This window comes from Rhinolophus sinicus, linkage group LG12 (genome assembly GCF_036562045.2).
Source record: "Rhinolophus sinicus isolate RSC01 linkage group LG12, ASM3656204v1, whole genome shotgun sequence".
Classification (NCBI taxonomy): Eukaryota; Metazoa; Chordata; class Mammalia; order Chiroptera; family Rhinolophidae; genus Rhinolophus; species Rhinolophus sinicus.
In genome coordinates, this window is record NC_133761.1 from 28,047,064 (window position 1) to 28,074,881 (window position 27,818).

Sequence of the window (27,818 nt, forward strand, 5' to 3'; positions counted from 1 at the left end):
TTGCAATGCTGAGAAAAAGGATGTTTATTATTGTGACTTGACTATAAATTGAAATGATCAATTATAAAAGTTACATAAATGCAGGCTGATCATCTTTAAAGTCTCAAAAAGCCAAATATGAACAAAGCACAGACAGTAAATTCAACTGAAAAAAGTTCTGACATTATTCTTTTACATGTTCTATGAAATCTTAAGAAGAATCATTGCAGTAATTATTCAAAGTAATATTAAAGGTAACACAAGAGATGTTTGGTCTTAAATGTAAATTTATAGTATCTATAATAATAGATGAGGGCAAAAGTATATCTGCAATTTCTAACAGAAAAAATAAATTAGTTTGCAAATACTGTATTTTTTAGTAAGAAAGAAGATTAAGGATAAAATGTTGGGATAGTCTTATGAACCAGGCCACCTTTTAAAGATAATATTTCCGGGTAGTTAAAATGAGTAACAATAAAGTTCTATACAGATAACTAAACTGTTTGTTATACTGGGAACCAGTACAGTTGATCCCTGAACGATGTGGAGGTTAGGGGCGCCGACCCACTGGGCAATCGAAAATCCACATATAACTTCAGTCGACCCTCTACATTTGCAGATTCCCAACCTCGGAAAGAAAATACTGTGTTTGATCCATGGTTGGTTGAATCCCTGGATGCAAAACCTGGGAATACAAAGGGCCAACTGTGTATTTATTGAAACAAATCCGCATATAAGTGGACCCAGTCAGTTCAAACCTGTGTTGTTCAAGGGTCAACTGTATTTTTATTTGTAGTTTGCAAATCAAAACATAACAAATAATTATACATCAGTATTGGTGGGAATACCAAATATTATTTCACAACTGCCACTATGTGTTTCTTCTTCTCTGACACAATCGGCACAGATCCAGGCTTGCTATGTTTGAGACGATTCACTTCCCTAGAAATAAAACAAAATACACAAAACATAAGCAAGTTTATGAAAAATCATCTTAACCAAAGAAAACTTTCACAGAAAAATCACAAAGCATTTTCTTTCACTGGAAAACTCTCTACTGAAAAAAAAAGTTTTCACAATGAAATTAGGTAAAAAGTAGCTAGAAATCAACTTTTGTTAACTTATTTAATTGCTTATTTTCTTATTACATGTCAGTGCCTTTTATTAAGTTTAAAAACCTGCCCCAGTTATTAAAATATTTAAAAGGGACTCAACCCTAGCATCTATCCAAAGACAGAAAAATAATAATCATTTGTATACTCTAAAAAAAAGAGCTCCATCTTAGAATTTCTGTAATACTTTGCATGAATTCAAGAACTGCAAAGAGAATATTCCATATGGAAATGGTGATGGTGGGGAGGATTTCTGCTTTAGAGCCAAAATAACTGACTCCAAATGTTATGATAAAGCATATTAGAAAATTTTTATTTAAAAAATGTGCATGATGAGTTCTCTGCATTCTTTAACTTGGAAAATACATAATACCTCTTAATTCTACCTATAGTAGAAATCATTTTTTAAAACATTATCTATTTACAATAGCTTTTAGCATGAGCTGAAGCATTTTTTAAATTTTGATGTTATTTTCATTATCTGTCCTTTAAACATATTCTCAAAAACAGGTATTAGAAACTCTCACAATGTTGTTTGTTGCTTCCCCTTTTATTAGAAAAGAAAAACTCAGAAGTCTTCAAAAACATCTCTAATATGTAACAGCACATAAACTATTCCCTTGAAAGGAAGGTTTTTTGTTTGTTTTTGGTGAGATGAGAGGGGAAGTCAAAAAAGGGTACTGAGATAGAGTCAAATGCCCCAAAACATACTTTCGTCGACGAGCTTCTTTCATGATGCGCTGTTCTTGAATCTGGCTGTAGATAGATTTTGGTAGATGGCGGTGACGAGCAATTCGTCTTATATGAGGATGATATTGGAATTTCTCCTTCAACTTCTGGTTATAATCTTTGGCTGCTTTTTCTCGTGATGTAAGCTGAAATATTGCATTTTGAATTTTAATGAATGACTGGTGTGTTGTACTACTTCAGTGTAACAAACCTAGGACGCACCCAAAACTTTCCCCCAAACTAAACTTTTATGACATGCAATCAAAATTGCCAATGTAATTGTGCCCTTTACAAGATTATTAGTAATACCAGCTCTGCGAGCACTGACTTTCCTTTTAGGCAGTATGTATGTCTACAATGTGATAAATGCCAGCAAGTGAAAAACAGCACTGCGAGGGAGCAGCACTATGTGGACCACTGAGTTGGACCTGCCCTAGGCATCAATACCAGAGAAAACCAGCTAAATTAACCACTCAACCTTTTTTCTACAGAAATAACTATTAAAAGGAAAAAGAAAGTATTCGATTCCATATTAACTGCCTTTGTTTAGCAAATGTTAAGGATGATACAACTTAGAGGAACATTTAATGAATTGAAAATTAGGCATAGTGTAATACTTACCAATCATTAAATGTAAAACATAATTGTCTTTAATTACTGCTTATCATATCTTGATCTTCCTACTGAGGCTAAGCAGAAAATAACCCTTAACCTCTTCTTCTTAAACTTAAATTTATTTCCGATATAAACATTGTTATGTTTCTTAGAGAAAACGTGAGACATTTAGAAAAATATCAAGAACAAAAAATCAGCCATAACCCCAGAACCCAGAGGTAGCTAGCCAATGATAAAATGATATTTGTTATATTTTCATTGAATGTTTTTTTAAAGTCTGAAGCCTTTTGTTTTTTTTGTTTTAAGTGTTTCACTGTGCCTTTGATATTAAAAGAACTCACAGGGACTTGCAGCCTTTGATCTGCCAGATTACTATTTCTTTAACAAAAGAAATAGGTGTTCTAAGTTCTAAGCTTCTAGTCCCTACATCTTCTCTCCCTACCTCAAGGAAAACACAAAGAACCAAGAAGGCTCAAATATTATCAAACACCTGAACTAACAAAGACCTCTGAAGGTGCCTTTGACCTAAAAAAAAAAAAATCTTAATACAGCCTTGTCTGTTTTGGTGCTAAGTTATTTCTTTTTATCACAATTATGCCAATTTGACCAAAATACCTAAAGCACTTCAAGTAAATTCTCTTTACAATATAATGACATCCAATAAAATTAGAAACTAGCTTTATGACAATGAAAGAAAATGGGGTCTCTTACCACACCCAATTTTTCAGAAGCGTTAGCTTTCCACAGACGAATATTCATTTCATCAGATCCACACATAATGTATTTGCTGTCAGAAGTCCATTTTACACAGATAACGTGTTGCATTCTTTTTGTGTGATAGACTTCCCTACAGAAGAGGAATTAAGTTAAAACTGTTAGTATTTTGGTACAGATTTTCTTTAACCACTGCCTATCAAGTATCAGGACACAATTTTTGAGTTCTAAGAGAGTATAAAAGAGAAATTCAAATTCATTTTAATGTATTTTTATTGAACCAAACTAACAATCTTCTATGCCAAGTATTGGGGAATTAAAAATAAATCTCCTCAGAGAAGTTAGAATCCAATAAGAAAAATAAATATAAACAAACTAAGCAAAACTAGATGCCTAGAAAAGTTCACAAAATAACTGAAGGCATATAACACAAAATATGTTGAACCCGGAATAATTTTATAAAAATAAGAAATGGAGTGTTTTTGTAAGCTTCCCCCTTGTACCCTCAAAGCAATTCTGGTCAACCACCATACTATTCTTTTTTCATTTTACAGGAAAACAAAATAAATGCAATGGCATTCAAGGAGCACATCATGGCATGTTGATCATGATATCTGATTTGTGCTTTGGTAAAATTGTTTAGAAAGCTTACTTAATTGAAGTGAGAGCTGATTTACATGCGTGAAAAGAAAGGGAGGGCTACAGAAGTGTCTGATGAGTTAAGAATCATTTAATAAATGGAGATGTCAAATATCATACCTATTTGGAAAGACTGTGAAACATGCTAAGTGAATTCACAGAAGATGCTATATTGGGAAGTGTGAAGAACAGCATTAAAAAGAAAGTAAAAGGTCACAGAAAATTAAAAAGATGAGACTTCTCAAGAAATAAATTTTCCACATATGGATTAAAAAAAAAAAAAGACTCAAAATGCAGACTACTTAGAGAAAGGAAAGAAGCACAGCAAACGAATAGTAAAAGAAAACCCATACATGATGTCAAAATCTAACACAATTCGTATCTATCAAAACATCTCTGAAATACAGTCACAAAGTTAGTCTTTTACACTGTTTCTGAAAGATATGTTTTCAGGTCCTAAGTGAACATGCACATAAATCATATTAAATTTACTTCTAAAAGTAGGAAAATGGTTAGAAAGAACATCCTATTAAAATGAAAAGTAGATGAAACTGCTTTTTCTTAGCCTCTCAATGCACTGCTTTACAAGACTAAATTCTTATAATCTCCGTTATTTAAGAGGCCCTTTTCCACCTATAGCCATGTAATAAATACAAATATTAGGAAATTCAATCAGGCTTTGGTAACCATTAAAAATAACCTGTTCATGTATTAGACCAGTCAAATCTAATGGTTAGTCACTTAACCAACTTAGAACCCTCCTTACTGGTAAACTATGCAGAGTTAACTTCCAGATACATTTATGCTTGTACATATGATAGATATATAAAGCTCATTACAAGTTATACTATTCAGAGATAAATATTTTAAAAACTTAAATTCTTTACATACAAAGTCAAAATAAACTAACTGCTCTATGTAAATGTAATTGATTTACTTGTTTGCTTAGTAAATATTTCATGAAATCCCAATAGAAGCCTATGTTCAAATATCGATTTAACTGTAGTTATAAAAAATCTACACAGAATTTACTTTAAAAATAACTAATCATTTTAAGGTCTTTCAAAGGAAAATATTTTTAAAATACAGGTCATTCAAAGCACTGCCTGTGTTATTGGATGTTTGTAATGATAGGAAACTAGAGCAGGCCACATGGAAACAAACAGAACTAGCTTTCAAGCAGATGAAGGCAAAGGTCAGAGGGAATATCATTTATATGTAAACAGAACAGGAAGTAACACATACTAAGACTATGATTATAAAACCTTCAAATGACATCAGCAGACAATTACCCAGAAATGGGGTGTAAGAACTCCTCACTTCATACAATTTTAATTTCACCTTTTTAGCTAGACTTGTATTTAGTTGTCCATACTGATTTTGAAATAGTTCAGCTTAAACTCAACTGGTTGGACCCTTGAAATCATAGGTATCTAAACACTCCCATTTCTCTTACTCTTTCTTTGTTCTTTTCCCACCTATTGGAAAAATAGTGCCCTACTACTTTGGAGGTTCTGGTGCCAAGAAATGATGAAGGGTCACATTCTCTTGATGCTTAATATTTTCCAGAAGGTGAGAAAAGTGGAAACTATCAGCCTTGCCTTGGGCCTGACTGAAAAATCCCAACAAACCGTTTATGACAGTTTGGGTAATATCAAGTTAGTAGCCATACAGAAATCAACACCAGGAGTTCTACAGCGGAGATGATGGAATGAAACTCTGGGGATGGAATGACTATCAAAGTTGTCAGCATGCTCCCGTCAATATGCATTTGACTCAAAGACCTTTTTAATCAGATACACAGTGATGATGACAATAATTCGCTGGCAATCAATGACGATACAAGGTGGGATAGGAATCAATATGGCTTCCTTAAATTGGAGGAAAGCAAGATACAACTATCATAAATAAAAACACCAAAGAGATAAGCAGACTGGCTATGACAAAAAAGGTATGGGTGTGTTGCTTGACTCTCAGGAGGAAGCTTGGTCTGAAAGTGCTTTCGGTTGTGAACACAGGGCTGGGATTAGAGTAAGGCCAATGAGGTAGCAACAGTGTAAACGCTGAAGGAGGCACTCACTTTCGGGGTTGTGTAGACGTAGGGATGGCACTTGCACAACCCTGAAAATGAGTAACTCCTTTAATTCTGCACCCTAGTCCTGGCCCTATTGGAACAGAAAGACGGGGAGTCAGGAGGACACAATATGCCTTTGAAAACAAACAGCATTCTTTCAGCAGATGGTTCAGAAACCTTCAACACAGTAGAAGTTAGGCTAGTTACCATTAAGAGTAATGATTAAAATTCTCATCACTGCACTAAAATAGTGAGATTTTCCCACCCTGTTTGTAGAAACAATATCAAATTGAAGGCTCTCTAGATTTTTTTTTTAAGTGAAAAAAAGAGTCCCAGAAAAATTCTCTGCTACCATCAATCTTTACAAAGTCGGGTAAACTGCTTTACCAGCTCCTTAATGTTGTCCTCCAGCCCAGGGCATTACCTCTCACCCTCATATGCAGGTTCTGTTCTTTCCTTTCCCTCATTTTTCTCCTTTCCTTTTCTTCCTCGTTATCGTTCACCAAGCCCATCTTCTCCCCACTGAACTATAATTTCATCAAGCAAGACCAGGCCATTCAATAAAGTATATGTATATAGGCATACGCATGCGTGTAGTGTGTGTGTGTGTGTGTGTGTGTGTGTGTACACAAAGGGTGCCAAAAAATTTATACACATTTTAAGGAAAACCATTAAAATTGTAATACTCAATATATACTGATAACAGAAGATGAATACGAGTCACGTTTGACTTCTGCAATTACAAGTGGTACTGAAAGTGGTTACCATCAGCGTCCAGACACTTCTGATTATGGCGAACTACTGCTTGAGCAACGTTGACCAAAGTGTCCACTTGTATACATTTTTTTGGCACCCCTTGTATGTATTTTTATTGTACTTTAGAGATATTTAGATTTTCTTTTTAAATTTTAATGTTATTAATATTATTGTATTAAAATGGAGGTGGTCATATCTTCAAGTGTGAGTGACACCATAATTCTTTAACAATCATTATTTTTTACAGATAAATTTCCTCCAGTTTACTTGGATTTGCTTTGAATATGCTTCCAGGAACATATGTAAGGCCTTACTATGGAACAAGAAGAATGTGTATAAAAGTGCTCTGTACACTGTACAAGTCTGTCTCTTACATAGGAGTTAGGTTTTAAAGTCAGGCTATAAAGCAAAAAATCAAGCGTAGTCAAAATTACCCTTAAAAACCTTAAAGTGCCAAACCTTATAGTTTTCTGTAAACTACCTCAATATAATAATACAATATAGATAATAGAAATACGTACTACATTCAATAATGTATAATATGTAGTAGAGGGCCAAGGTGTACAAAACAACACACATCTTAGACACCTGAAGACACTCAATGCGCTTATAGAATGAGACACACACAGAGTACAGGACAGCTGAGTAATTCTGTCTCCCACCTCTTGATCATTCCAGGACATATACCTACTAAGCGGAATGGAGGGAGAATGATCCTGACTACTTAAACTGTTATCTCTCTCTCTCTTTCTTTTTCTTTTTTGCCTTAGTGTGTAAGAACTGAATTTGAATAAGAAATAACAAATATATGGTATTATTAATTGCTCTTCAACTGTATTAGGGAAAAACTTATCTAAGTTCTTCATTATCAATTTTAAAAAATGTTTAAATTTACTATATTCTAGGGCGACGAAAATACTCTGTATGATAATGCATTGATAGATCTCTGTTATACATTTGTTCAAACCCACAGAACCAAGCATGAGACCTAAGGTAAACTACAGACTTTGGATGACTATGATGTGTCAATGTAAGTTCACCCTTGGTAACAAGCGGACAACTCGGGTGGCGATGTTGGTAGTGAGGGAGAGGCTGTGTATGTGTGGAATCAGGGACATATGGGAAATCTCTGTTTCTTCCTCTCAATTTTGTTGTAAACCTAAAATCACTCTAAAAAAACAAAGTATTTATAAAACAAAGTTCACTATAAAACATTTACAAATGATTCTAAAATAAAAGGCTTTCTCCTAAGGCAAACACTAAAATTTCTTATCAACAAATTATATAAAGACAACATCCTATTCAATGAAAGAAACTGCCCAAAAGGCTGAGGTTTTGCCCATAGATGACACAGTGGAAGCTGGTACCCCACATTACAATACCGGGGTGTGGGCGCCATCGCATACACACAAACAAACACACTTAAAAAAAAAAAAAAAGATGCTTAAAACAAGGAAAAATCCAACAAAAACAAGTGGTTTATTGGGAGTAACATACCTGCTTCTACTTTTATCCACAGGAAAGATTCGAATAGATTTATCAAAACTGGCGGACACAAATTCCTTCCCAGTGGGGGAGTAATCCACGTCAAGCACTGCGGAAACATGATCCATGTGGACCATTACGGGAGTGTCCAGTGCACGCATGTCAAACGTATATAAGCTGCAAAAGGATTTTTAATTACTCGATACAAATTTCTATAAAGAAGCATATGCAATTGTAAGAGATACTACTGAAAGACCATTTGCTAAATAATGCACATCTAAATCAACAGCTTAATTCCTTAGACAGCAGAAAAGGGAAAGGGAAAATACCAATAGTTTTTATTATCTCTTAAGATTATACATACACACTTTCATCCTTATAAACATAAATCTCATTGTCGAAAATGTGGAAATTTCAAAGTACAAAGAGTACCAAACTTACCTTTAATTCCACCACCCAGAGAAAGTCACCACAGAGTAATTTGTAATCTTTTCACCATGAAATTTAAATATATATACTCTTAATAAAATTGAGAGTATCTGATACTCTCAATAATACTGTGTAATAAAGCTCTGTATTCAGATATTTCATGTAGCATACATTATGAGCATTTATTCACTGAATAATCTTTCTTTGAAAATATTTTAATGGTTGTATATTTAAACATGAGTTAAAATAATTTATAATTTAAATTCATTAATAATTTATTCATAAATTCTTAAATAAAATTCCAATATTTCAATTTTTGACATTAAATCTTTAATTGAATGAGGTGGTTTCAAATAAATTTGGACAGATTCCTACAAGTAGGATTATTAAGTCCAAAGTCATGAGCATTTTAAGGCTTGAGTTGACAAATCATTTCCAACAAAATTGCACTAACTTATACTAGCAATGATACACATAAGGGTGAGCACAGCTTTTCAAAGGCTGTAGTAAAGTTAGAAAACTACACGTACACAATTGGTAAAAACAGTAACTTCATGACTGTAAAGGTTTAAAACATTCTTCTTAATCAACAGCTAAAAGAACAGCACTTCAAATTGAGCCAACATAGACAATGGACAACAGTAAAACAGCATTACTGTGACCAACTTCCTAATATCAAAACACTTTAAGATGCTAAGGTTAGTGAGCGCAAGTTTGAGAAGGAACAGGACAGCTATAAAATTTGAAAGTATCTCCCCCAAGGTATGTGTTAATTATAAGAGGAAAAAACAGTAACTTTATGGTGGAGAAACTTGGCAGATGCCACCTTAACTGAGTGATCAAGGTTAACATCACCAGTTATAAGACACACTGACATCATGTAACCCTGATTTGATGCACCAGAGGCATATCAGTTTTGTGATATTCTTGCCAAAAAATGCAATATAATGAGAAACATCAGTCAAGCCCAAATTAAAGGCAGTCTACAAAATAACAAACAAGTGAGTCCGTTTCAAAAGTACTAAGGTCATGAAAGACAAGGGTAGACCGAGGAACAGAGACTGAGCAGACAAAGGAGGCAGGACAATCAAATTCAACATCCTACGTTAGATCCTCAGATAGAAAAAGAACATTAAACTGGTGATGGAACAAAGTCTGCAGTTTAGTTAATAGTATGGTACCAATGTTAATTTCTTGGTTTTGCTAACTGAACTATGGTTATGGAAGACATTAACATTAGGGGAAGTTGGCTGACAGGCGCTATTTTTAAGACCTTTTTTTGGGCAACTTTTTACAAATTTTAGTTCAAAAAGAAAATGTTTTAAAAAAACCCTAACACATCGAAAAGAATGTTTTTCAATATCTTTACTACAAAAAGTCACTGACATTAATGATAAAATACTCCAAATACCATGAAATTCTCATCAAGAGACAAGTTAGTGTTCCTCTTAAAAATCTCCCAACATAACTACCACAGGATAGTCATCCAAGGTCCTACTGATCTGTGAGGTTAAATTTCTGAGTTGACAAACTGCTTTACATTACCTGTCTAGAGCTGTGGTTTTCAATCAGGTTCGCTTTGTTTTGGTAAATTCTGTTTTTATTTTGTTTTGTTTTTCAGTAAATTCTGTTTTAATTTCTACCTTAGAAAAAGGTTAAAAATTTAGTCAAATTACAAGCAAATCGACCCGTTTGAATGGACATTTATTTATATAAACAATGTCTTGAGTTATAAAATTCTTCAGGAATCATCTGTTCCAACTCTTATCTTACAGAGGATGAAACCATGGCACAGAGCTAGTTTACACAACTTGTCCATATTTCTTCCAGTAGTTACTGGCTGGGTCCAGGCTTGAACTTCAGTTTCTAATTCAGAATCATTAGACTACTTAAAGGGCAATAAAAGAAAATATTAAAAACATAGAAAAAGGATACCATAGCAAGATCACTTTCAAGTAAGAGCAATTATGGTACTCTAACAGTCACTTCTTACAAGGAATGTATTCTTTGTTTCAGGTGCCATATGTGATTCTTCCCAAGGCAAGAAATAAGAAATTCCAGGGATACCCTGAAAAAAAGATTATCTTGCCAAAATAGCCAATTAGAATGAGCTTTAGAAACCTTAATAAGGTTGGTCTACGGGACATTCTTTTCTTGCCTTTAACCCCTTTAACCGGAACAAGGCCATTTGATTTCAAAATGTCAATAAAGGCTAAAAGGGCTTCAATTAATTTGGTTTGGTATTGCTAATTAATGAGCATCCAACTGAACTTTTTAGTACAGAAAGTCGTAATAAATGTTTTTAGTGGGTACCACTATAGCATCATATAATAAATCCTATTTCCGAGCTAATTTATGCTTTCATAAATAGTAGCAGAAAGAACGCAGAACTTAAACGCAGAAGCTCTAAAGTTCAACCCAACGATGAACTTCCACGTTCTCAAAAAAACAAAACAAAACAAAAAAACACCCAAAAACCCTGTATTATGAACCTACCATATGCATAGCACTTACAATAAATGTTTTGGATAAAAAAATTGATTAAGACACTCCTTTCTCACTACGAGATTAAACTCCCTGCTTCAATAGCCTCATCTTTAAGAAGGGGCTAACACATGTCTATCCACCTTACAGGGATACTGCAAAGATAAATAAGACAGTCAATGTGAAATGCTTCAACAAGTTTTAAAGCAATATACAAGGAATCATAAAATTGCATCTAGGCAAAGAACATGAGGCCACTAAGTCACTTTTACATAGTCACAGAATAATATATCTACAAATACTAAGGTAAAGATTGAAACTATGTTTCTCCTTTTGTCTTACTGAAGTAACAGTGATGGCTGATAACATGCCTACATGAGTTGTCATCTACCTGAAGAGCTACAAATTTTGTAAGTAGATATTTTTAGTTTCTACTAAGACACCTATGGTTTAGTCATTATTTACATAGTTTGCATCAGAGATCAGCCAACTTCTTCTGTAAAGGGGCCGATAAACACTTTTGGTTTTCTGGGCCATATGGTCTCTATTGCAGCTACTCAGCTCAGGCACTATAGCACAAAGTAGCCATATTCAGTACACCAGTGTGGCTATATTCCAACAAAACTTTACAAAAATAGGCAGCAGACGGGATTTGGTCCACAGGTCATAGTTTATTGTCTCTTGTCAGTATCATTTTGAAAACTGAGAATACTTTTCTAAGAAGCTAGTAGCTGTTCTCCAATTTCGGGGGAAAAAATTTTTTTTTAGCAAAACAAATGATAGTGTTCTAACATATAGGAAGGAATACTACGTAGGAAACATTATTTAATTAGTAAGACTTATATAATTGAGCCATTTCTGACAGAAATAAGTTTTAAAAAGACGGAAACTTACTTGTAATCTTCGTTTGCTGCAGTAAAAATGAAAGCTTCCATAGGGTTCCAACAAATTGTATTTGTTCTCATGTCTAAGATGACCTGAGAAAGGAAACATACTAGCCTATTACTATGAAATTAATTCCCTCTAAAATGAATAATTTCTCACTTCACTTCCTTTCCTTTCTTTTCCCCTTCGATTTAAGCAAATATTTAGAGAATACCTATTATGTGCTCAATACTTGACTCGGTGCAATAGGAAAAGACACCAACCAATAATTGCTTCCTGAATACACAGGCAATGGTGAATATTGAAAAATATAAAAATACTTAATATATGGTCCCTCGATCTCAAATAACATAGTTTAATCAGGAAAATGAGACATACATAAGAAAAATTAAAATATAAACAATGAAGCAGTAAGTGATTAAGCATCAAATTAGAGGTAAAATTAATCGTGAGCTTAGAGTTAAAATGAAGAAGAAAGGTTTCAAAAGACAAGCAAGATTTGCGCTGCCCTGTGAAAGACCAGTTTATTACAGAGCTTCTCAATAGGAACATTTTGGGTAGCATAATCTTACACTGTGTGACTGTCCATTGTAGGATGTTTAGCTTCCCAGGCACCTGCCCCCTAAACGCCAGTACCAGTCTCTAAAATTCCCATCTCACATTTCCAAAAATACACCTGGTGGGGAGAGTACAACCCCTGATTGAGAACTACTACATTTAGGAGAGAATAGAAGAGACATCAATAGTCTAGCAAATAGAATGAAGAAATAAGAGAAAAGAGCATCTCTGCATCCATCCAGGTGACCTGCAATGTGACAAACCCTATTTATATGTTGCTTTACTGACTGAAACAAATAAATGAATGGAATACAAAATGGGACCAGATTTTGGAGGGCCTTGAAAGCCAGGCTACATTTCTCTTCTTCAAACGAAAAACAATGGAACACCAATTAAAAACTTGAAGGGTGGAGGGGGCAGAAACTACTACTTATTAAGCAAGAACTTCATGTTAGCTTTCTGATAAATGCTTAAAGTATCATGTATTCTCACCAATGTGCTACAAGATAGTCATTAATATCACCGTTTTACAGGAGAAACACAGATTAAATGACCTGCTTCAAGTCTAAAACCAAACTTCATGTAGGATCTTCCCACTATATCCCATGAGTGAGTGAAATGATTCAAGCGGTACTTTGGAAGGTTATCATATTTGTCAAGTTCAAACTTCAATGAATATACTCTATTTCTAATATTCTTAAATTTATTACATATTATAAAAGTGATTGAAGAACAACAAAAATATTAGAAGCACATCTTTTACATGTAGACTATGACAATGAACTCATGGTACATCAATGATGTCTAACCCTTCTTCTGTACTTACAATTCTAGTACATACTTGAAACCAACTTTATACCCTTTTTCTTATAATGGCACTCCTCTCTTTACCGACAATATTTTTCTCCCTCTTTAGAGTCAGCCTAAGGTTGTATTAGCTTTCATATCTAAGTCCTGGAAAGACCACTTAGCACTGTTGGGAAATCTGTCACCTTGAACAGGATAGTGTTTATCTAAACAAAACACCAAACTAGTACCCATCAGCATGTAACTAAACAAATAAACTTGGTTACATAGTTATAAAACTTTCTGGAATAAAATACTGTACGTGTCATATGATAATCTTGGGGCCTGAAGTAATGGGATGTAATACTTTTAAGAACTTTTAATTTAATAAACGCTAACTGGATGGCTAAAATTTACTGGCATTATGGAGGACAAAGAAGATCAGGATCCAGTACCTAGTGGAAATTTAATGGTGTATAAAAAGTAACAGGGTGCTGAGCGAATGCGACTACAATCACTGTGGGTTCTGAGAACATCTCTAAGAAAAAAAATTTTTTTTTGAATTTTGAAGAAACATTTGCTCCATATTTTCAGTCACTCAATTTACAGAGGAATGCATTAACAATTGTATAAAGCAGAAGACAAATTGAAACTCACCTTTTTCAGAGGAGTAGCTTGCCTCATATCATATAGTACTATATTCCTGTCAGAAGCACAACTTCCCAAGAGAAATGTCTAAAAATAAGTAACAATCATGAGTTAAAAGTCAGGCTTGGCAGCAAACCATGTCCATTCAGTGAACAAATGATTTAATCACCCTTAATGTTTATGTTTAGGATACAAAGTTACAACATTAAAAGTCCATTTTAAGAGGGTACAATGAATCACTCATACCCATAATCTCAGCAACCTAAATCAAGTATTTTCACTGTTAAATCCACATGCATAATTCTGTGTTCTATTTTGTAACAACATATTTTACTTATCCATTCTCAACTGAGACCTGCTTTCTCTTCTTCAGTATTATAACACTTTAATGAGCATTTTCATACATTTAGCTTTTTTTTCCTAAGGATAAAATTTCAATATTGGCATTACTGAATCAAAAAGCGTTAAAAAATTTATGGCTTTTGATATTTAGGGCTAATCGTTTCCCAGAGAGTTGTACCAATATACACTGCAATGTGGGAATATGTCAACTTTACTGCAACCGGGCAGCATTAGGTAATATAATTTAAAAGTTAGTATCTGTATGGCAATATTTCTTAGTTACATAAATTATTACTTTATTAGCAAACATTTCATCAGGTATATTAAGCCTCTGTTTAAATCAGGCCTGTTCTTTAACTGTTTCAAATATTTATTTGTAAGTCAGTTATAAACATGCAAGGTACTTATGTAATCCTTGGCATTAAGTGAAAATAAGCCCTTTAGCTACCAGTGGAGCCCTGAATCCCACGCGCTGTAGCACCATTCCTGCTCACTCATGGTTCCTGACACTAACAACTCTTGGCTTCTTCCCCTACTAATTACTTCCTATTGCAAATATAAGAGGAACAACAAGAGTTATTTACTAAACAACTGTGTGGCCAGCTAACCCCTACCACATGTGTGAACAAAGTTCAAATAAAACATCATTATGGTTCCAAAACACTTTTAAATCACTTCCTGTTTGAGACCTAACCCTAGTGACTCCTCTCAACATTTCTTAGTATCTCATTATGTTACCTCAAGGTCTGACCAGGTTCCATTTCTAAAAATAAAGATTTTGATCTGAGCGAAGCAAAAATTCTACCCAGACTGAAAGCTGACTTGCACCCTGTAAAAATGTAACAATGCTTAGCATAAACTTTTGGCTTCATTAGAATTCTAGGTTTCAGTATTTTAACAGAAAATTTTGTTATTAATGATTAGAGGAGACAAATATACTCCATTTGTTCGTTACAACATGCCTTTTCCATTAAATTTCATACAAGAGACACGAACACCATTTGCTGTTACCAACTCAACTCATAAGTTAAAAAAACAAAAAGACCACGAACACAGCTGAACAAATAGTTGTTAATACAAGCAAATTTGAAAAACATGGTCACTGGGTCATCACTAATAATTATGGTTTTAGAATTACCCATCAGTTCTTCTGACACAGGTATTCATCAAAATAGAGAAGTGAAAGATCTTCCCTCAGAGAAGTAGGAATCAACATGTTTGTTCCTTCTTTTTTTTTTTTAAATAGTAATAACATCACCATCTGAAATTTGGACAGCGCCTTTTAAAAATATTCACATAGACAGAGGTTGCCAAAAAAAAATGTATACATATTTTAAGAAAGGAAAAAAACTATTAAAATTGTAATACTCAATATAAAATTGTATACCCTATATTGATAACAAAAGATGAATACAAATCATGTGTATACATTTTTTTGACACCCCCGGTATTATCACATTTTATACTCACAACAAACCTATGAAGTGCACTGAAAGGTATAATTAACCTCATTTTAAAAATAAAGAAACAAATATACAGAAAAGTCTGGACTATAGAAGGTCAAAGGCACAACAAGGGCACACTGGCTGGTAATAACAGTTCAAGCTGTTAGTTCCACATCTAGCAGGACATGAAATGTTCCCACAAATCACTTGTATTTGTAGCCCGCTTCTGTCTAGTGTCACCATGGCCTAATTCTGCAGAGTTGGCTGCCCCTTCATGCTGTATCTCACTCCTATAACCACAGCGAACAAAAGAAGAGAGGTAGAGGATGGAATAAGGAAAATATAGTACAGATAGATACTCTAGACCAGGTATCAGCAAAATTTTTCTGTAAAGGGCCGGAGAATAAGTATTTTAGACTTTGTGAGCCATGTGATCTCTGTAGCGTTTGCACAATTCTGGCACCGCAGTGCAAAGGTAGCTACAAACAATATGTAAGCTAAAGGGCATAGTTGTGTTCTAATAAAACTTTATTTACAAAAACAGGCACTGGGTTCACAGACTATGGTTTGCCAATCTCTGCTCTAGACTGATAACCCCACCCAGAAGTATGTATGCAGATATGTGCTGGGGACAGGAAGCCTGTCCTCTGATTGACTTCTCAGTAGCACAAGGCCAAGCTCACATCATGCTGAAGCACCTCATGTTCCAATACATCACACAAACAATTTTTATACCCTGCTACCCTGACTTGGCCTTTCTACCCTCCTTTTGTCAGCTTGGGTCTCCCAGAGTATAAAACTTGTGTGTCAGGATTTTCTCTTATACTGTCTAACATGATAATCTGATAACTTCTAAAATCAGCTTACATATGCAGCAATTTCCTTTTCTTTCTACAGGAAAAGGCATCTCTACTGAGCCTTCTGGACAATGAGTTCACCTATTTCTATATATTCACAAAAGGCTTGGGTAAGACCTGGAGTCCAAGAGCTAACTTGGCTTTCAGGGCAGCCTCCTTTCCTAAAGTCAGATCTGAATTAACAATAAGTAGTAGCCAATCTCCAATTCTTCCCTGAGACTGGGAAGGAATTAGGAATGACATTTCAGACTTCTCTCAACGCTCTTTTTTCTGACCTCTGAGCGAGTTAAGGAAAATAACATTTTCCTAGAGAATGATGTAATAATCTGTGACACGTGAGTGTTGAAGGCATAAGTTAAGACCGAAGTTTCACAGTACAGTATTTACTTGAATTCTATCCCCATGAGCACATGCACACACCCTCCTTTAAGAGTGCTGGGACCACTGGTAGCTGGGACCAGACAGCAGGCAAACATGTCAAGATCTCACCAAAAATATCAGAACTCAGATATAATTTGGAAAATTGACCAAATGCCAGAATACCATTAAAACTCAGAAAAATCTTATATCATACATTTAAAAGTTTTCTAAACAGAGCTGAAATTATAAATAATAAGGAAACAGAAAATATTTCAAAAAAGAAACATTACCTCAATCGGATTAAACTTAACACTACTTATACTGTCGAATCCCCAGGTCATTGAACATATAGGACTGGTTCTTTGTTCATCCCAAATATCTACTTGCTGTCCACATGTAGCAAAAATGCCTTCTTTCCAGTGATGATCAATTCCCGTATACACTGTCTTTAAAAGCAAAGAGGTTGTTATAGATGAGTCTTTTCATTACTACTCCTAATCTACAGAATAGTATTTTAAATATATTTATCTACACTCATTTTTTTTTGAGAAAGATCGCCGTTCACAGAGAAACTTCTTTGAAGCCCTCACTTAAAGGAGAAAACAGTACCATAAGGAGTAATGTTTCTTATCACACATTTGGGAATAAAGAAAAATATTAACATGGGATGAATTTAATTATGTTTGAATATATATCACTGAAGTATTTTTAAATCATCATTGGGTAATGGAGGTTCTTGAAACCAACTAGTGAAACACAAACTTCATTCCACATTGAACATGTGAAGTACTGACTCCCAGGACAGAAACACAGATACCAACCACTGGATTAAAATTTAGAGGGAGAAATAAAATTGGTGAGGGTGGATGCAAATATTGTTAAAAGCAACAAAATCTCATAAATTTGCTATTATTCACTTCAATTATGTGATTAATCTATTCAGGTCAAGATTAAAGTCTGCCTTTGTACTATATGATAAAAAACATTACAAAGCAAATTATAGGGAAATATTTAGCCAATACTTTAAGAACTCTTAACAGCATTTACAGGTTTCTAATCACTTTTTATTCATGAATATAGTTCCTACAAACTTGTCCACAGTGAGAATTACTTGCCAATGCCACAGATAGAGATATGACTAAGAATTTTTAAAATTCATTTGCAACTTTTAGAGAAAAGGCATTTTACAAGTATGAAATTAATTTTGTTTTAGGAATTACTAATTTTTTTTAACCACTTGCAAATTACTTCCATCTTATACTCATACCCCACCTCCATGTCCCTTTAAGAACATTTCGAACCTCTTGAAACCTGAAAAGCAGACTTATATACAAACTATAATAGTGAAATGACAAAGTGATTTTAAAACTGCATATATTTAAAGATTAAATCTAATTTTAGAATTTTGCTTAATATGAAAATGTAAGCATTATAAAACATGGGTAGGTCAAATATTCTGAATTATACTTAAGCTATAACTAAACCATATCACCTGATTTGCAGAATGTTATAAAAAATGTACATAAGATTTATACAAAAAGTCATCACATATTATATTTCTTCATTTCCTAAAGGATTCTTTTAAGTAAGAAATTCTGAACTTTGTATAAGATATATGATGATATAAATCAGACAGAAACTAAAGCATTATTTTTTCTGACCTTTTACCTTATAGATTTCCCTCCAGGGAAATGTTTCATTACATTCTCTAGCTAAAAACAGAAATCAAATTCTTTAACTGCAGAGGACCTTAATTGCATCAAATAGTGCTTAAAATTAAAATAGGTCAATTACTATGGCCTAAAGTCTTTGCTTTCTTATTTACATCTTTTGGAAATTAAAATTATGAAATAATTTTAAGTAACAGAGAAAAATTTTAATAGACAAAGCATGAGTTGATTTCTTTTTGTACCTTTCCTAATATTGTATGCAATGGTTCTTCCTCTTCTCCAAAACCTGGTCCATCCATTTTCCATTGCTTCACAGTTTTGTCATCACCAACCTAGAAATATTTATGATGATGATGATAATGAACATTTATAAACTATAAACGTGCCAACATATACATCAAATTGTAAATATCCCCACTTTTAATAACACATACCACATCCTTCCAGTATCTTAATTATTGATGCATTTATATCTCACCTTGTTATAGATTTGTGACAAATATATATAGTACAGAAAATTAAAAATAAAATAGTATGAGTAGAGCAAAAAAAGAATAAGAGTGGAAAACAGTGAAGTCATAAGTAACGGCAAAAAATGCATATAGCAATAAGGATAGCATTTCAAATTAGGGAGAAAAATGGATTGCAACAAAACGATATTGTAATCAGGTTATCATTTAAAAACTTGATCCAATCTGATGCCTGACATAAACATAAAATTTCAGCTAACTTTAAATGTGGAAAATGAAATAAAAAACATAAAAATACTAGAGAGAAGACATTTTTATGAACTTGACATGAATAAAGTCGTTCTTTACCTGATACAAAATTCTAGAAACTATTAAGTTGGTGGTTTTCAAACTGTGAACTATAGACCTCTGAAGGACCATGAGAATTTTTTCAGAACTCCATGAGGTCAAAACTATTTTCAAAATGTTAGTAAAGACATCATTTGCCTTTTCACTGTGATAACAGTTATACAGTTGGTGAAGAGGCAATGGTAGGTAGAAGTGTTGGCACCTCAGCTCCAATCAAGGCAAGGCAACAAACCATGGTAATTTAGACTTGGGTATTTGGCAGGTATGTTCAAGATATTAGGTGAAATAAGCTGCAAAACAGTGCATAATATAACCTGGTCTGGGTTAGAAACACAAAATAATATATGTGGTGATGAACAAAAATCGTATATATACCAAACTGCTAGTTTTAACTAAAATTAGCATAGGGTACATTAACTTTCTGGTTTTTTTTTTTACATTTCCACATCATACACAATCTATATCTACTTTTCAAATAAAAATATTAACAAATATATGTATGTCTACTGGAAAAATATGAATTTAGCTCTTTTCTTGCAACAAATTCAAAAAAGGAAGCCCTTCCCAAAAAACAATTCACAGTACTCATGACATTAGAATAGATAAGTGGTTACCGTGTTTCCCTGAAAATAAGACCTAGCCAGACAATCAGCTTTAATGCATCTTTTGGAGCAAAAATTAATATAAGATCCAGTCTTATTTTACTATAATTTAATATAACACAATACAATACAATACAAAATATAATATAATACAAAATACACTATAATACAGTACAATATAATACCAGGTCTTATATTAATTTTTGCTTCAAAAGACGCATTAGAGCTGATGGTCCGGCTAGGTCTTATTTTCGGGGAAACACAGTAGGAGAGAGGTTTTGGTACAAAGGTCTGACAGAAATTTCTTTTGTTGAGGACACGGATAAACAGAATCCTTACCATCCTTATAATAGACAAAAAGTATTTAATAGGGTTGTCTTTTATTAACAACTCTGAATCTAAGATACTGGCATCATACCAAAACTCAATTCTGCAAACCCAATTCTATTGGCAGGCAGTAAAATGTTATCTAGGTACCGAGATGCTGGCTCATCTGGCTTGGCCCAATGAAATATTTTAGTATTTATGGAAGCCAGGAAAACTGTCATTGAGAACACTCTCCCTGAAAACTGTTTCTTCAAGCTTTTGATAAATGGTGTCTGCAAGCTCAAGACCAAACTTCCTCGTAAATGTCTAAACTGCTCTGTACAAGTCTATTGAGTACAGGTCAGTAGCAGACCATCAATCCAGACAGTTCAGCAACATCTTGAAGAAATGAGGAGCCAAACGAGAATATGTGGCGGGCTAGAATATCTCATCTCTCTAGGCTGAGTAAGCTGAATAAGTTGGTACCACAAACTGGGACACTGTAGATACTATGAAATTTAGGTAATAAAGGTTCTCCAACTCTGTGTATTAAACATTTTTTGAAACATTAAGTGCTGAAATTATGCCAGGAAGTTTTCACATGTGTCTCATCTCTAGCCAAGCAAACATTACTTAAAAATATTTGAAGGGAGAAAAGAATAATGAATATGAAACATTTCCAGCCTTTACTCATTTTAAGTATTAAAAATATATGTATACAATAAATCCCCTGGCTGGGAAATTAAACTAATCAATATATCAAAAATAGCTAACTGGAAGATTAGTTGCAGTCCGCTCTAACTTCCCACCTGATTCCTTCTACAACATACATATCCAGAATCATGAAACTTGTCTGCACCCCTCTATAGTGAAAAGCTACTAAATGCTTTTGCAATATAGCCTATTTTTGTTTTTGACAGCAAGTAAGTTTTTCCTCACACCAAAACCAAATCTTTTAACATTAACACCTATTCCCAATGCTCCTATATGGAACAACAAATAAGTCCATTTCCTCTTTCACATGACAATCTTTCAAATATTTAAAGGTAGCTCTCAGGTTTCCCAGAAGTCATCTCTTCTTTTCATTATTTCCTTGCAATCTGGGTTTTGCACCTAGCACACTACTCAACGTGTTCTTTAAAAAATCACCACTGAATAAGGAAGATTTACATAGTTGGTGTGTATGTATACACAAACTGTTGTGTATATAGGGTAAAACATTTGAAAAGATATACATGAAATGGCTATCAGTGTTAGAACTAAAATTATAGAACTGCAGGACCTTTAACTTTCTATTTTTTGCAGGTCTACATTCCTAACATATTATTCTCAGTCTTCGTCCTTATCAGACCTTGCAGTAGTCCACACAAACCAACTACCCCTTCCTGCTGAGACATCAAGCTCATTCACAGGCTCTTCTAGTTCTCCAGCTACTCCCCAAGTTTTCCCATTTGTAGAGGTAGGCATTCCCCAAGGCTATTTCCTTAACATCTCCGATTTCTACATTTTCCATCTCATTTCCCCCCAATGATGCCACACCATGGCTTCAATCAGTATTTCTGTAGTGATGCTGCTAAGTTTAGCTCTGACTTCCCTCTTGGGCTCTAGTCCTGCATCTGTAAGTCTGGCAGACATCTTCACTTAACATAGCCCATTGACAGTCTTGCTCATCACACCATAGCCTTCGCATTCGCACTGCCCTATAAAGTTTTTCACACCCTTGGTTTCCCCATTTCAGTAACAATAACCACCAGCTTCCGAGGCATCCCTCAGTTGCCAAGCCTGTCAAACCTCCAAAGTGTTTCCAAACCTAACAACTACTTTCCACTGTTTTCACTCCCCAGCATTCACTCTTATTATTGCTTACTGCTGTCAAATTAATCATCTCAAAGCACAGCTTAGGTTCTGTCATTCCCATTAAAAGAATTTTCAATGAACTCGAACAGACATTTGCACACGAATGTTCTTGGCAGCATTATTCATAAAAGCCAAAAGGTGAAACAACCCAAATGTACATTGATGGGTCAATGGATAAACAAAATGTGGAATATACATAAAATGGATTATTCAGCCTTAAAAAGGAAAGAAATTCTGACACATGCTACAACATGGATGAAACTTAAGGCCATGCTAAGTGAAATAGGTCAGACACCAAAGGGCAAATATTATATGATTCTGCTAATAAGAGATACCTAGAAGAGTCAAATATATAGAAAGTAGGACAGTGGTTTCCAAGAGCTGGGAGCAAGGCAGATGGGAATTATTGTTCATTGGGGCACAGAGTTTCAATGTGGGAAAATGAAAATTTTCTGGAAATGGATAGTGGTGATAGTTACACAATGATATGAATGTACTCATTACCACTGAAATGTACACTTAAAAATGGTCAGAATGGTAAATTTTATGTTATATATCTTACCCCCTGCCCATACACACATTTTTCTGTGACGTACTACACAGTACAACTTACTCATCCCTAGCACTGAAAAGCCTCCAGAATAAACTAAACTACCTTTCTAGTCTTACAATGCTTAACCCTTTTTTCAGTTTCTATAGGATACTAATTCAAAATTATGTTAAGTAATTATTTATTAAAAAATCAAAAAGTAAGGGGAAGGATGGATTACATAAAGACAACTAGGACTTTTTAAGGTTTTAGGAAGATATTTTGCACTGTGAAATTCCAAAAGGGCCTTGGAACAAATAAATGAACCCGGGAAATAGTCAATTAGATTAATCTTATACATGTTGAAAAGAGTTAGTAACTTAATTGCATGATACTTACAGTAAAAAAAGAAGACCCACAAAAGCGAGCACATATTCCACGTACAAAACCTTCATGTGCTTGTATTGTACGGATACAGTTTCGTTTAGTCAAGTTCCAAATTCTAACCTATGATAAAGCATACCAGGAAATGCCAGTGAATTGTAAATATAAAACGTTCAGGCACAGGCGTACTGCATTCCAAGAAAAATAAATTCAACACTGAAAAGGCTATGTATGAATCACTCTACCAGACAGCTAAAAACAAAATCATCTGGATTAAAATAATGCAATGCATATGGATAAATATACCAACAAGCAGAATATTCAATCTGTTAAATACTCCGTCCATTGTAGTTTAAAGTGTTTCAAAGCTTTCCTTCTTTGCCAGAGTGGGAAATAATTAAGTGTTGAATTATTAATAGCATCCTGTTATTAATAAAACTCACACTGAAATATCTTTACTGCAAACATGCTTTATTATTTACTGTCAAATTAAGTCTTAAGCTACTACATTTTTAATTTCTTAGGTTTAGGTAAGAAACTACTGAAATTACTAATTCAAACAAAATTTAGACTTGAGAATTAAACAAGACATAGAAACATGAAATCAAACCAATTAAAACCCATAGAAACTCAAAACTAAAACACATTTGTAATATTACTATTTTCAGTTTAAAATATCAACATTTAGAGATGACACTTACCTCTCCATCACATGCCCCAGAAAGGACAGTAGCCAGGCTCTTTGGATGCTTTGCCAAGCAATTGACTCCATCTCGGTGACCATCCAGGGAAGCAAGGAATGGTTTTGCAAATACCCGTTCCAGTTTGGTAGCATTTAAAGCTCTTACGTATTCTCGTGGGACCTCAAAAGGATGTAAGGTAGGATCATAGTTTCTTGGAACTGAAATAAGAATGACTCTTCTTAATAAAATAATTCACTTTTAATATTTCCTGTGGTCTTCCTCACCTAATCATTCCATTTGTTATTCAATAAGCCACTGCTAGGGACACCTATGCCTAGTACTGTGAAGAATACAAAAGTAGGAGACCTTTTGTCCAGAAACGTCCAAAATTACCATAAAACCATAGAAAGCATATATTTTGCAAAATAATTAGACCCTACATATACATATATATATATATATATATATATATATATATATATATATACACATACGCACATAGCTTTTCATTTTATATGTCCTACTACACTCTTCAACTGGGTGCTAAGCTTTCACAGGCAGCGTTTCCAATATATATATATATATTGGAAACGCTGCCTGTGAAATATATATATTCGCCCCCCCGCCCCAACTATACTCTTCACTTGTACTCCTTAAGCCTACCCAGTGCCTGGTACAAAACAAGTGCATGATAAATGTTTGCCTGACTGAACTCTAAGCTCCTCGTGGGGCAGGGAATATTACTAATCCCTAGTGCTAATCACTGTAGTAACAGGCATACACTGTTGTGATTATGATTAGAGCTACTATTTATTGAGCATTTCCCACATTTGTTTACTTACTTAAAAAAAAAAAACCACATAGTTTACCATTACCAGACACTGTTCCAAATACCTTATGGGGTGTGGTAAAAAAATATGGTGAATGTTTAAATTTAAAAAAATTATTACAGTAAAAGACACATTGCCATTAACCCCCCTCAAAATACTTCCCGTCACTTCGAACACACTTGTCCCATCATTCTTGCCACTTTCTGAAGCAGTCCTGGAAGTCTTCTTCCCTGAGTGTCTTTAGTTACGCTGTCATATATTAACTCATTTAACCTCCACAGCACCCTATGGGTTAGGTTCTATTACTAGTCCCACTTTATAGATGGGGAAACTGAGGCACAGAACAGTAACTTGCCTATGAAGTGATGGAGCCAGGATTCAAACCAAGGCTGTCTGCCTTCAGAATCCATGCTCTTAACTATTATGCTATGCTGCCAAACTTGTTGTCTCAGTTAATAATCATGCTTAGGAAATAATTCTAAGTCTACATGTCTAAAAACCCCTCAGTGTCTATAAAAGTAAATGCATCTTCTCATAACTTCACCCTGCAGTCTCTTCTTTCTGACTATTAATGGCACTATACATAACATTTAATCAAGCTCATTCTTATGTATTACATCTTCCACATTACCAACTGCCAAAAGCTAAAGTCCTACTTATATTCTCTCTTTGGAATACTTATTCCTTCTTCCCTTTCTTTCCCCACCTCTAGTAACTTAGTTTTGGCCCTTATTACTTTATACTTGGACTACTGTAATACGTATCATCCCCACCCGATTTGGTGGCACTTTACACCATCATCCTAAAACCCAGCTTTTTACATGTTACTCCTGCGCTCAGGCACTCGCCAAGGCTCCCCTGCAGTGGCAGTCTTCAAACTCTTGAGGTGCCCCATTAGCAACAGTTTTTGAGCAAAGTTCCCCCCTCCACATATATAAACCATATTTATTGAGAGCATGTAATTAAAGAGGCTTGTTTTAAAAACAAATTTCAATTTAACACTATGATAGAGTGATTCAAAGGTTTTAACTTAATGTATTTCAATGTTTGGTTTTAACTGCTACCATAGTTGAAAAAGATACAGGCAGAACTAGCTATTGCCTGGTACTGTGTTACTGGGAACACAGACATACCAGAACCAATTCCTCCTTTTGCAGTTTTGTGCTAACAGATGTGTCTTCAGTCACTATGAACATGTCAGAGTGGGGCTGGTTCAGTCAATACGGGGCTGGTACTGTGCAAAGGGAGGACTGCCTTCACTTCACAAAGACAAGCAGATCCAAAGAAAAGACATCCATCGTATATATATAGTTACAAGAAGCGGAGCACAGCATTAGGAATAGAGACAGTGGAAATCTAATGACTCTGTGCAATGTCAGAGGGGTAGTGGATGGGGGAAGGGGGGTTCACACAGTGTGAGGGATATAAATGATAAATGTCTAACTATTACATTGTTTTGTGCACCTGAAACTAATAAAAAAAAAGTTTAAAAAAAGAATGAAATAAAGGAAGATAATAAATGTTTTCCTTACTGTATGTTTTACAGAACTCCAATACTTATACTCTTTTTCCATTTTGTTATTAACACTTTCATCAGAAAGTATAAAGAAACAGGAAGATGTTAGCAAAGATAAGACCTTTAACAAGATCAGATGACTAATAACCTCCTAACATTGAGAGTCTATGACCAGCCAGTCATTCACTCATGCCCACATTAAGACATTTATAAAGCAACTACTACGGGCCAGGTGTCTAAACACAGTGGATATAGAAACAGGTACAATTCTTCCCCTCTCTCCAAGTTCAGTCTGACGAGAAGGACTGACAATCAAAATAATCAAAAGCCAAAGTGATAAACACTCTGATATTATTTTAAAAGGGCACTTAAATGGGGGGTAGATGAAGGATCCACAGACGTAAGTATGGAAGGATTGCTGTTCAGAGAAAGCTTCCCAGGTGAAGGAGAGAAATTGGTGTGTGCCACAGGATGCCTGAAAAGAGAACGCCTGAAATGCACTCAGACTGGCAAGGGTGAATATAAGCTACTTGCGGGAAAAGTAGTGACTGGTGAAACTAGAGAGGAAGATGGGACCAGGTTCAAGGAAGAAAGTTGCTGTCAAGTCCAAGTCTAAAATGCAGAACCTAATTTGCATTTTAGAAATATAACTGTCTTGTTACTTAACCCGTAAACATTTTCTGAGTTGAGTCCGTACTTACTTCTTAGCAAAGCTCATATGTATAGACAGATAACTTCTACGACTCAGTCAAAATAGTGAAACATTGTTCTAGCCTCATTTTCTATCATTTACCCCTTACTCAAACACTGATTACACGGCCCTTTTTTTTTCTGCCTTTAGTTCATTCCTGCTTTAAGGCGCTTGAACTTCTTATTCTCTTCATTAGAATAGTCTGTTCTCATATGTTTGGTCACTTATGATTTAGGTATCATGAGCTATAATTCATAAGCAGTCAGCACGTTAATGGGGGAATAGACCAGTACGGATAAACAAAATTCATTCATTTCATTTTAACCATTCCCAATTCCAAGAGTTGTTAAGAGAAAACTGATGGGTTTAAGTTTCACCTTTGTCTCTTCCCATTACCAGCAGTATATAACTTTCAGTAGGAAAGTGACCAGAAGTTAGAGCAACAGGGAGATTTAAAGAAGACTGTTTTAACAGTTAAATGCTTCAATTTACGAGTTTGGTTCATTCAAGTTCCACTTTACAACAGTAACCTGAGAAAAACCTGAGAGCAGCAGCTGGCGGGGGGGTGGTGGTAGTGGGGGCGCAAGCATTCTCCACATGGCTAAGTTTCCCACTTACCGCTAGAGAAAGTTCTTAGAAAAAGGACTTGAAGAGAAGTTGTCTCCTACTCAGTCTCGTAACGGCCTGATCTGTACAAAGTTTGCCTTAGAGAAAGAGAACAGGGAAAGAACGCGACTACAGCGCATCTCGCCGCCACCTTTACGAGGCAAAAGCCGACCGCAGACCCAAGGCGGGCGCGCTCCCTACCACCGTGTCTCACCTCTCTGTAAGTCCAACTTGGTTTCGCGGACATAGCTGTCCGGGTTCCGGCTCAGCATCTTCACCTTCATCTTGGCGGTCAGTTCTCCCGGACTCCACGAGCCTTTCCCCCCAGGTGCGGTTACCGCCGCCGCCTCCGGCTAATTCTACTTCCGCTTCTTCTAGACTACTTCCTGTCATGTGACTTTCACGGAGTGGAAAATCGCTGCCTCAGCT

At 34.9% G+C, this 27,818-nt stretch overlaps 1 protein-coding gene across 1 annotated transcript; it reads right to left on the reverse strand.

Moving 5' to 3' along the window:
- DCAF13 (DDB1 and CUL4 associated factor 13) lies at nt 1-27,762 on the reverse strand. Its single transcript, XM_019750634.2, has 11 exons — nt 27,604-27,762; nt 23,765-23,964; nt 23,079-23,186; nt 18,810-18,899; nt 17,188-17,343; nt 13,903-13,980; nt 11,911-11,993; nt 8,116-8,280; nt 3,147-3,282; nt 1,803-1,966; nt 1-921 (listed from the first exon to the last, which is right to left on the reverse strand). Exons 1-11 carry the CDS (start codon nt 27,671-27,673, stop codon nt 834-836), a joined length of 1,338 nt encoding a protein of 445 aa, XP_019606193.2. The 5' UTR covers nt 27,674-27,762; the 3' UTR covers nt 1-833.
- Nucleotides 27,763-27,818: the final 56 nt, after the last annotated feature.